The sequence below is a fragment of the Plectropomus leopardus genome, chromosome 7 (assembly GCF_026936395.1).
Source record: "Plectropomus leopardus strain MGB_pleo_1.0 chromosome 7, ASM2693639v1, whole genome shotgun sequence".
NCBI classification, from domain to species: domain Eukaryota; kingdom Metazoa; phylum Chordata; class Actinopteri; order Perciformes; family Serranidae; genus Plectropomus; species Plectropomus leopardus.
Window position 1 is genome coordinate 36,448,059 of NC_142182.1, and position 12,571 is coordinate 36,460,629.

Here is a 12,571-nt window from a genome sequence, read left to right on the forward strand (position 1 = left end):
ATTTTCCAACTGATGACATCATTTTTACCATATTTGGCATATGGAGAAAACACATGCTATTTCCACTGGGTGCACTGTCACAATCAATGTTGCTACAAATCAATAAAATATCCCATGCTGTGACAATGTATGTATGTGTATACATATATATATATATATATATACAGTGCTGTGCAAAAATCTTGTTGTAATAAGGACATAATATATACATTTATTGCCTGGTCTCTTCATGAAGATACAAAGAATACAGAGAACATGTACGGTGTTTTAAAACAGCAAAAAAGTCAAAATAAAATGTCTTCTGACTGAAGTCAATATTTAGTGTGAAACATGGAATCATACAATCATGACAAAAGGTCATGATTGTATGAAACAATCAATATTGAGCTTTGGACATGTCTTGAATGCTACCTGGTGTGCCTGCACCAGAAGAATAGTACTGTAAATCTCATAGTGCCTGCTTAAGAGAGTTCAAGTCACGCTAGGTGGAAATGGAGGTCACAGTAAATATTTGCAACTTAAGCCTGATGAGGTTGTTTTATTCTGGAATATTTGCATTTTTAATAGTGTATACTGGTTGTATTTTAGTAAAGAGACTACTGAGACATAAATATCTATGGTCATTATAACCTTGCTAAAACAAAGTTCAAAGTGGCCTAAGACTTTTGCACAGTACTGTATATGTATAAACCTGACATTTAAAACTTTCAGATTCTGAGAATTTATGAATACATGATATTTATGATTAGGACTGATGCTGGTAAAAAAAAAATTTAAAAAATAAAGCTCTTTAAAGCTTGATTTTGAAAAGAACATTTTGTGTGAAGAGCGATACGAATGTGTGTAATATCAAAGCGGGCCCCTGTTGTCATACAGGTTTGTTGTTGAGCGGCACTCAGGGTCAACATGGCAGTTCTAGTGAAATTTGGATACCTTATATTGATTGCTACATTACAGCTCGTACAGTAAGCTCAGTAATGTAGCATGTACTCAGCAGCACAGTAAATCATATGTTAGGTTACTGTGCCAGGCCAGCAGCCGAGCTTTGGGAATGTCAAAACAACATCATAAAAGGGAGAATTATTACAGTTTTGTGTGGTGCTACACCACACACCACAACTTCAATTATACACAAACAAGCTAAGAATACTCTCCAAGGCTCGCTGACATAAACACCTCAGACCTCTTTCCTCCATTCTTGCTGTTCCCTTTCTCTTGTTTTCTTTCTCTCCCTCTCTCTCAGTGGTCTCTCCTCTGTCTACAACAGCCTCTGCAGCTGGGTGCCAGCTCCACTCTGCACAGAGGTATTATGGGTAAATCTTTTCCGAAGCACGCGACTTGCTTTATGCTCTGAAGCAGCAGGGGAGGGCAGCTCTGACTTGTTATTCAGCAGCAAAGCAAGTGTCTTTAAGTTGATGTTAAGATGTCCAAACCCAGGCGGCAAAGACCTCCCATGAAAAGACGAGTAGTGCTTGGGGGCAGGCTGGCACTCCGGGGAAACCTGTCGGCACAGTCCTGCCTGCTGAAAACTCTGTCCCCACCATCTGTTGCCACACACAAGGCTGGATGCAAATGTAGAAAACAAACACTGCAGTAAATCCTGACAAGTTGTCAGCATCCTGCCAGTCACAACACATGCTATTGCCATTAAGCTAAATGGACTTACATTTGACCTGTCACTGTGATGCAACATGGCAACATGTTAAAGCTAACAGGAGCACATGTGCAGTATACTAACATGTTCTTCAGCTGGCATAGAAGAGCTCCTCAAGGTCAAGCAATAACATCTATTTTACTTTTAAATTGTGTATTATACATAGATTTTTTCTTTTTTGTGTTACATCTCTTGTGTATGTTTGTTTTACTTGTTCATGCACATTTGGTACATTGAAGTTCATTTCAACAAATTAAATGTGCTGTATGAATAAAGTTTACTGACTCTGCTTTCAAGGTCCAGTGTGTAGGGGGATCTACTGACAGATATGAAATATAATATCACAAATGTTTTTGTTTTTTTTTATTTAGTATTACCTGAAGATAAGAATCATTGTATTTTCATTACCTTAGAATGAGCTGTTGATGTCTACAAATAGAGCAGTTTGCCTCGTTTTTACAGTAGCCCAGAGTGGACAAACCAAACACTGGCTCTAAATAGGGCCATGTGTTTTTTTGCATTGACCAATATAATAAGCAGCCCTTCTGCTACAAGCTGACCTGCACCAGGAAAATACTGATTTTTAACTTGAAACTGCTTTATTCAGTGTTTTTACCCATTTTAATCACTGGGTCAGTTTTGTAAAGCAAGGGACCTCTGCAGATAATTCAGCTACCAGTAAAAACCTCCTGAACATCTGGATCTTAAGTTACCAGAGAAAAAAGGTGAGTGCACATTTGCAGGTGCTGTTGCAGTGTTGCAGTGTTGGTGAACCACTCATTTGTAACATGAAACTGCTTTATTCTTTATTTTTACCAGTTTAAATCACAGAGGCAGTTTGTTTTTGAGAGGAAGAGACCTTTGAAGACAATTCAGCTCCTAGTAAAAACGTCCTAAAAAATAAACACTACAGAAATCTTAACCAGGAGTTTCCGACTGGCACATGGGAGAAGTTTAAGCTGGTCGCAATCTGCAGTCCTCACCACTAGATGCCACTAAATCGCACATACTGCTGCTTTAACTTGGTTCTGTGCTCTCTAATACTTGTTTCTGTTTTTCATTATTTGTTGTGTTCAGCTTGATATGTTTGTTAAGCTGTCTGACTCTAAACTACTGAGTCAAACTGGGGCGCCCAGTAGCTCACCTGGTAAAGCGGGCGTCCCATGTACGTAGGCTGCGTCTTTGCTGCAGTGGCTGCAGGTTGAATTCCAACCTTGGCTCATGACTGTATGTCATCCCCTCTCTCTCCCTCTTCCACACTTAAGCTGTCCTATCTAATAAAGGCAAAAAGCCCCCCAAAAAATCTTAAAAAAAACAACTTTTGAGTCACATCAATGAACGCTGAGTGTTACAAATATCTGCTGTGATTGTGTGATGTAGGTAGTGTAATGATGCTTTCATAAGGAAATGATGCTGCAGTCAGTCTTTTAGAAAAGAATCTGCAGTCTAGACACAGCAAGAATTTCACCAGACTGAAAAAAATAGACAAAGAGAACCTTGAATCACTCTGATAAAATCAGAAACAGACACAGGCCAAGTGTAGAACAGTCTTCAAACATCTATGGTAAATGTTTAATAAAGCTGAACGGGATTCTCTGGCAGAAGAACTTGCACACATGCAACATCCCCAGTGTGGTGAAACCTTGATGTATAATAGCAGTGCGAGTGGTACTGCACATTCCACAATAAATCATGTTGTTTAATATAATTTCTGTCTGCTTTCATTTTGGCCCAACCCTGCGAGAGAGCATGCACTTTTGTCTATAGGAAACTCGAGACAGAAACATGGGAAATCCAATCAGTGACCCACAGCTACCTGACCATGGGAAAGACAGCACAATGAGGACACATTCAAGGCTTTCCAAATATGACTCAGCCTACTTTCTCTTGTATCTTTCTATTCAGTCTTTGTATGGACTTCTGGCTTCAGCGCACTTCAGCAGTCTTCTGGAAATCTCCATTAAGTCACTACAGCAGAGGCGACCAGCAGCAAAAGGCCTGGCTTCCCTGTGTGTTGCTCACAGAGCAGGACGCTAACCCCCCACCCACCAGCAACACCACTACCACCACCACCTCTGTAACACAATCCACACACTCCTGTAATCAGGACAAAACAGTCAGGCTGCCATAGAAACAAGAGGTTTGTGTCTGCACAACACTTGGCCTGCTTCTTTTTTTTCTACTCGCACTCTCTTTCTAAGGTGAGGTCAGCCGTGGAGAGTGGGAGGGGAGAGAGCGGAATGCCTTCTTATTGAGGTCAGAGTGGGAGGGCAGAAATGCATATATGCAGCGCTGCATGCTGACAAGCAGGCTGTGCTGTGATTTCTCTTCACTTACAGCCAGGGTGATTCATTCATTCATTATAAATAAGTTAATGAATTCTTTCTCTCCAACTCCCTTTCGCTGACGAATAGACTCCATCTCCCTCCTTATGCCCGTTCTTGGAGGCTGGAATGAGGGGCATCTTTCACACGCGTGTCGTGGCATCCCTTCTATGGGCTGAGGCTGACGGGTGAGGAGGCTTCATGCTGCCAGCTGACTACCGGGGCCATGTCGTCAGCGGACCACATTTAACCTGTGACGTTAATGTCAGCCCTCATCTTGGCTCTACCTAAGCATACACACCACATGATATCCTACACACTTCAAACCACAACTTTAAATAGATGTTGGGCAAAGTATTATGGGACAGAAGGCCATGTGAGACGGTAGTAGGCAGCAGAGGACAAAAAAACAATACACCCTTAACCCTTTGAAATGTGCAAATTGGCTTGATTTCTGTCAAAAACATGGGAGGAAGGCAATGAGCAGCGACAGAAGCAAAAAAAGCAAAAAGTTTTTTAAAAGTTTTTTTAAATCAGTAAAAAAGGTGCTTTAAACATTATAATAAGTTTGTAACATAATTTTATGTAATAATGATAGTCATAAATATAGTTTATCCCCTTTTTTCTATTTTTTCTCATTTTTCCATAAGCATTTTTCCCAAGCGTTTTCAAAAAAAATCCTAAACCTACTAATTCCTTGCAAATTGTGAAAGATTTATTGACAAGTTGCTCATTGCCTTTTCCCTCGTGTTTTTAAAAGAAGTTGCACCAATTTGCTAAGGGCTCTAAGGGTTTAAATCCTTATGAGAGGCGTCTGAAAACAGCATAAGAAAAGTGATGTCACTCCAGGTTTCAAAGGGTTAAAGGGTGATTGAAAATAAACCTGACAGGCCTCAGATGTTTGATGCTGCACAGTTACAAGGGGACTCACAGCATATCGGGGCAGTTGTCAGGTTTGTCCAAGAGTCCTCCCTCCATGACGAAGCGCAGCACTTGTTCGTTGGACATGCCTTGGTAAGGCTGCTCTGCTAAGGTGGCGATCTCCCACAGCACGACACCAAATGACCTGCAGTAAGAAATGAAACCACATCTTATACAAATATATTTACATTTTACTTTTTATCTGATGCTAACTCTGTGCTGCTTACATTGAGGGCAACAGCAGAAAGGTTTAAGGCACAGCAGTTTATAAGTTCAAAATAAATCTTACTATTAACACTTAAAAATTCCTTGAAAATAATGTGGAAAAAATAAGTTGCCATAACATAATTTTGTGAGAAATCAATTGTATTCCTAATTATGCTTTCAATCTTATTACAAAGTGTGTACAGTACACCTTCCATTAATGCTACAGCTTTCAAAGCACATGTTTAAATCATATTTTTCTCACCTTTCAGCCAGAGGTTTCTTTTTGCTTCGCTAAAAATCTGTTTACTTGCTTGAGTTTGGTAATCCATTACAGTGAATATGTCTTCTTTTATCAGTGTAAATTCTACATTATGGCTGTAGTGCAGTACTGCAACTGAATGAAGACTGAATTTGTAGTATATGAAGTGATTAGCTAATGAAAAGCAAAAAACAAGCAGATTATATTTGCTGGAGCCAGCAAAGAACCATGGGAATACTACTTTAAAACTGCACTACCTAATCTTTTCTTTCCACACTGGGTCAAATGACAGTAGCCATGTTTCCATTAAAGATTTGCGCAAAACTTAAATGATATTTTTTAAAAATGTCGATAAAACACAATTGTGAGATGACTGTGTTCCCACTAAGTGATGTTCTGTGACTTCTCCTGTGCTGATAACATTCCAAGAAGCATGTTAATGGATGTTCAAAACATTAGCAGCTTTATTTCTATTGCAGCCACCGCACTAGCTGTCATTATTTCCAATCCAAGGCCACACAGGCGTGTTATGGAACCATAATGGAAAGGCAAGCCCCTTATACTCTACTTTTGAGGAGTTATGTGACGCAATAACAGCTCTTGTAGCTCCTGCTGCATCATGAGGGAGCCAGTTCCTACCGACAAGCAAACAGACATAGCATCATGTGACCTAAAAAAGCCAAAAAAGAGTTTCCATTGCAGTTTTGTGCTCCTGAAATACCACTTTATGCAAGGGTAAAAACTTTCTTGTGATAAATATGAGTTTTTTCTTAAATTGATGTGATTTCATTAGGCATATTTTATATTTGCAATTTCAGTTTGCGCATTTTGAGGGTAAATGGAAACCCACCTTATGTGTATTGTGAGAGATGGTGCTTCAGACGACAAAAACACAGAAAATTAACCAACTGCAGGTCACCACGATTCACAACTTTTTCAGGGAATATTATGGCTATGCTGTATTTATAGCTTGCTATGTCGCCCAAAAGTGGCCAAAAATATATGAATAAGACAAAAAAGGCAAAACAACAACAGAGAGGCAAATATCCCCACCAAACATAAATCAGACAAAACAAGGGTAAGGTTTTAAGTTAAAACAAGATGAATGCAAGATGCAAAATGTTGACATAAATAAATAAAAACAGAAAGGATAAAAAGACAATATAAAAAATAAATTTAAAGATGTCATCAGACAAAAGCAAGTCTATAAAGATCTTAAGCAGTGATGTAAAACTGATTCTGCAAACCTTCTCTCCTCAGATAAGCTGTGCTGAAGCCTGGGGGCCCTGATGGCAAAAGCAGCATCATCATACACATGCTGTGTTTTTAACTTATCGACTGTCAACTGTAACCATAATTCAGAATACATTGGATTTCTGCCCTTAAACAGCCAAAAAAACTGCTTAAAATACTGCAACTTTAATTCCCTACATTATCTAGACAATACGTAATGTATAAACTGAAATTTAATGGCCAGAACAAAAGCAACCCGATAACATTTACTGATGGAGAATGATACAAAAAAAGCAGCACACTTCTCCTCATGTTATCTCCTTCATGTTAAAGCTAAAACCAGGCAGCCCAAGTGTTAAGAGAAATGTAAGCTGTGTATCAGTGTGTCAGTGAATCACAATGATGTCATCGCTGCAGGAAGCAGCCTCAGTATAAAGTATTTACAGTACGGCTAACGTCACCTCAGTTTAACCTCAAGCTACCTCGTACTGAAATTACTATCAAACTATTCATGGAGCAAAGTCTTAACTTGACTTACAAAAACCACAAGATTTGTGCACTCTTGCTAGTCATAATTTCACAACTGGCACGGGTTCAGAGGGTCCATTGAGCAGTCTTTTAAACAGTCTTATTACAACACTGCACATAAGTGGCTGAAACAGCTTCCTGCTGACAGACAAAGCCACGTTCAGACATCTTTTCTCCATCAACAAATTAAAAGTCACCTCCTTGCAGATTCCTGAGGAGCCCATAATGGGTTGAACTTCATCTGTGCAACATCAAAGAGGAAGATATAGAACGCAAATGTGGAGGTGGGTTTGTGCTGGCACTGCAACCTCTCATTTAAAAACATCTGGAGCAGTTTAAGCCCACTCTGAGGAGACTGACCCGTGGGACATTTTGAGTTGGGAAACAAAAACTTGGAAGGAAGCTAGTAAACACTTGTATTTCTCCACAACGGTATTCCTCCTGATAAAAAAATGTGGCATAACTGTAAACTGAGATTTTGCTGCAAGCTGGCATAAAATAAGGCATCGGTAAACAATAAAAATAAAAAAAAATAAAGATTTATCTTGTTTTACACTCCTCTGTCAGGGAGAGAGAGGAATTTCCAGAGAGCCAGCTGGGAAACAAAAGATTGTGATGGTTTTGGAAGTAGCTGTCATAGCATGCACGGGGGGGATGGAGGACAGGAAATGCATGTTCAAACTGTTAAGTAAAGAATGTTGAGAATACCGGCTGTAAAGTGAAATACTATATGTTTTTATGGTTTTGACTCCACAGCATGAACTTTTTTAGCGTATCCACACACACAAATATGTCAACATTTCTGGAATAGTTAGGGAGCCCCCTGGATTAGTGCAGGTTTATACATGCATAATGCAGACTTGTGAGTGTGTTCTCATACCAGACATCAGACATTGTAGTGAACACGCCATCTTTAAGCGACTCTGGAGACATCCAGCGGACAGGCAGCAGGCCCTTCCCTCCTTTTCTGTAGTAATCCGTCTCATAAATATCTCTGGTCATGCCAAAATCTGAAGAAAAAGAATGAAAACAGAGGTTGGGGAAGCCACTAAATATCAGTCATTCTGTGTGGGAGAGGGAGCTCCTGAGAGCTCATCCATTCCCTTACCTCCTCCCCTCCCTATGTCCATCTACATTAAGACTCCACTGCCTCAGGCACTCGCTGAAATCCAAACACTTATTTTTTCCAGGCTGGTAGAGCGGCTTCAGCCCTGAGCAACCAGGGGAGGCTGAAGGCAGCATATTAACTTGACTTACCTCCAATCTTCACAGTGAAGTCCTCGGCTACCATGCAGTTCCTGGCAGCCAGATCTCTGTGGACAAATTTGTTGGCATTTAGGTACGACATGCCGTCGGCTATTTCCCCTGCCATCTGGATCATCTTTTTAAGCGGGGGTAGGACCTGGCTTGTGGCATTCTGGGGATAGCAGAGAGCATGAAAAAGCACTGTTAAGTCAGCCACAACACTGGACGCTGGTTACATTTCAGCTTTACAACATGATCGATGGATGCTGTGTGTGGAGATGTGGGTGAGAGAGAAAGTGAGAAAAAAGGGGGGTAAGATATGTGTATGTATTCATCCCCTTTTTCTGTGTGTGTGGGAGGAAAAGCTGCTTACTTCTTTGCGCAGAGAGCGCAGGTAGCTCTTGAGATCGCCACGGGTCATCAGCTCCATAATCACCAGTGTTGGCTGTCCCTGTGAGACCACGCCCAACAGCCGCACCTGAACCAATCACAAGGTTTCCAATATGTTCAAGAGGAAAAGATGACGTAATCTCAAAGCAGTCAGTAATCACACCAAAAAACCCCTTCCTTTGTATGTGGTTTGATGGACAGAATTTTTCTCACAATGCAATTCATAAAGTAAATGTTGGAGCAGCTGGGAAAAAAAATAACTACAGATGGTCAAACAGCTCCACCAAAACAGCAGAAAACAAAAATTATTTTCGGACAATTTTGTCTTATTTTAAAATGACTATACTCATACTGTGACTGCATCATCTGCTATTTAGATTTTATCTGCCTCTGTTGTCAAACTGTGTTGTTTATTCTTAACTTGTATATGTTTCACTATATTGTGAGCCTTTTTATCTTAATGTTGTTTGTCTTAACCATTGCACATATTGTATCTTCAAATTATATATTATTTTATTATTTCCGGACACCTTTTAACATCCGGCAAGAGACTATTGATGAAAACTAGCTCTCCAGCTAACATTGTCTCTTCTTAAATAAATAAACAACAAATTACAAATAAAAACTTGTGGAAAAAAACCCTCTAAATTTCTTTCTATGAATATCAAAGGTTCAGCATGTAGGATTTAGGGGATATATTGACAAAAAAATATATATAATAACTATGTTTTCTTAAGTGTATAATCACCTGTACATGATAATCATTTTATTCTTATGACCTTAGAATGATCTGTTTCTATCGCTATAAGGAGCAGTTCCTTATCCACGGGGTACACTATGTTGAACCACCATGTTTCTACAGTAACCCAATATTTTTACATTGGCTTCTATAGTTAGCAGCCCCTCTGCGACAAGCAGCATGTTGCTGGGTCTGTGTGTTTGAAAGAGGAGAAGACCTCAGGAGATAGCAGGGCCCCTGAACATCTGGATCATAAGCTAACAGAGAGAGCAGGTGATGAGCACGTGCTGGGCTAGTGGCCTGTTTGCAACATGCTAAACAAATGTGGTTTTAGTATGCACTGCAGTAAGTTAAAAGGTATGTTTACAAAAGACGAAGACAAAATTTGTGTGTACGCATGGTGTGAGGCACTTCTAAATTTGCTCTCAGAGAACGAAAAAATTCAGGTGATAAAATGTCTATGAATATCTTTAAGCACTGTTTGTGAATGAGGTCCACTGCTCCTTCAACTGACAGTGGCTGTCTACAGTCAATTTAACTGATGTCCAATGTTGCATATATGGTAGCAGCTCCTGTTAGTGAAAAACAGTAGATTCTTGTGTAAAAACTGCAAAAGCAACAAATTGCAAAGATTGGTATATAGTTTAAAGACTAAAATAAGCAGATAATAGAGCAGGTGTTTTACTTTCCTGTCCCTCAGCAGCACTCCAGCTTACAAGCATAAATTGTTCAAATTTCACATCTTATATTCATATTTGAAAAAAAAGTTTCTCTTAAATTGATTTGAAGATTGTAGAAAGCCAGACTTTTTTTTTTTTTTTTTTAAGGTTGTAACAGTAGCTTTCCAAAGAGGAATCTTCAACACATCCTACAACACATCGTGATCATGCTGATGAGAGAATCTACACAATCTCCAGGAGGCTAAACCCTGCCTCGGGCTGAAGCTGCCGGAGTAAAGACAAGCACAGTGCAGTCAGCTCCTGTGACCTGCTGACGCCTTTCTCTCTGCATCTCTGCAGATTAACCAGGAAATGATGAGATTTGAGAGCGCTCTCTCACAATCTAACGATGTGCTGGTTTATTTTAAGCTGTGCTTTGATGACATATCTGCTTCTTAGGCTATATTTAATATGTGCCACATATTGTATATGTTCTTATTGTTATTATTGCTTATGTCTATTTCTGTTTTGAGATTGTAGCATTGTACACATATTCACATTTTTACAAACTAATTTTATACATTGCATTGTAGCACAGTTTTATATTTCACACACTTCACACACTCATCATATTACCCATATCATAATTCAAATATTCTCATATTAGTGCTAATTGTCTATTAGTTTATTTCTTCACATGAATAGTTTTACACACTTACATACTCAGCATATTATACATACTTCATTTTTTAAATAGTTAAACATTTACATTCTAGTGCTTATTGTTTCTTTGCTACTGTATTCTATTTTTATATTTATATTTTATAGACTTATGCTGGTACTTATTTCTACTAGCAATAATTCTCTATATATTTATATTTTTATATACTTGTGCTGGTACTTATTTCTACTAGCAATAATTCTCTCTATATTTATATTTTTATACACTTGTGCTGGTACTTTCTACTACTAGCAATAATTCTCTATATATTAATATTTTTGTATACTTGTGGTGGTACTTATTTCTACTAGCAATAATTCTCTATATATTTATATTTTTATATACTTGTGCTGGTACTTATTTCTACTAGCAATAATTCTCTTTATATTTATATTTTTATATACTTGTGCTGGTACTTATTTCTACTAGCAATAATTCTCTCTATATTTATATTTTTATACACTTGTGCTGGTACTTTTTACTACTAGCAATAATTCTCTCTATATTTATATTTTTATACAATTGTGCTGGTACTTTTTACTACTAGCAATAATTCTCTATATATTAATATTTTTGTATACTTGTGGTGGTACTTATTTCTACTAGCAATAATTCTCTTTATATTTATATTTTTATATACTTGTGCTGGTACTTTTTACTACTAGCAATAATTCTCTCTATATTTATATTTTTATACACTTGTGCTGGTACTTTTTACTACTAGCAATAATTCTCTATATATTTATATTTTTATATACTTGTGCTGGTACTAATTTCTACTAGCAATAATTCTTTATGCTGACATCAGAATGACTGTAACGAACCACGATTTCCCCTGGATATCAATAAAGTATTTTTGATTCTGATTCCAGGCCTTTCTCCCTCAGGTGCCCGATGGGAAACATTTCAGTCTCTCTTACCACATGATGACAGTTGAACTCCTTCATGACAGAGGCTTCGTTCAAGAACTCAATGCGCTCCCTCATGCTGGCCGACTCATTGACTGTCTTGATGGCCACTCTTGTCTCGGGTTCGTCTTTAACCACTCCCTTAGCAATGCCTTCGTACACCATACCAAAGGAGCCCTGGCCCAGCTCCTTGTGCATTGTGATCTTCTCCCTGGCCACCTCCCACTCATCCGGGACATACACTGGCATAACACGACAGGCAGCAGGTCAACATCACACTCAGTGAAACAAAACAGTCAAAACAACATATTGCATCTTCTTACTATCGGCTGCACTGAAGTACTCAGGGTTGACAGACGCATAAAGGACTCCGTTCCCCAATCTGTCACTGTTCCTGTTGAGACAAAGACAGCCGAGTTAGTCAGCAGGCAGCTCTGATCATGAATGTGTAATTCTCTATAAGAACGTTTCTCTTTACCACACGGGGAATGTTCATGAAAACAGCATCTATTAACTCTAATTAACATTACACTGGTCATTAAGTTTCATGAGGTAGAACTACACTGTTGAGAGACTTTTTGGAAAACATGTTCATAAAAATACTTGCCTCTTTTTGTTCACAAAGAAGAGAATGGTGGTGAGGCTGGCAATGAAAAGTGTAACTATAATGGGAATTATGATGAGCAAGTAGAACGTAACACCATCGTCTCCTGCCAGAAGGAACAGCAAAATAAAAGTGATCAGCACTTAAGGAGTCAGTTTTTATCTTTTTTTATATTAGTC

At 38.7% G+C, this 12,571-nt stretch overlaps 1 protein-coding gene across 1 annotated transcript in view; it reads right to left on the reverse strand.

The window, feature by feature from the left end:
• igf1ra (insulin-like growth factor 1a receptor) overlaps positions 1–12,571 on the reverse strand; it is a 109,495-nt gene that overhangs the window by 9,713 nt on the left and 87,211 nt on the right. The window contains exons 14-20 of the mRNA XM_042495402.2: positions 12,396–12,498; positions 12,112–12,182; positions 11,801–12,030; positions 8,745–8,849; positions 8,384–8,543; positions 8,007–8,136; positions 4,910–5,044 (exon numbers count right to left, since the gene is read on the reverse strand). Of these exons, the coding sequence (XP_042351336.2) occupies positions 4,910–5,044; positions 8,007–8,136; positions 8,384–8,543; positions 8,745–8,849; positions 11,801–12,030; positions 12,112–12,182; positions 12,396–12,498 (934 nt within the window). The remainder of the gene's footprint in view (positions 1–4,909; positions 5,045–8,006; positions 8,137–8,383; positions 8,544–8,744; positions 8,850–11,800; positions 12,031–12,111; positions 12,183–12,395; positions 12,499–12,571) is intronic.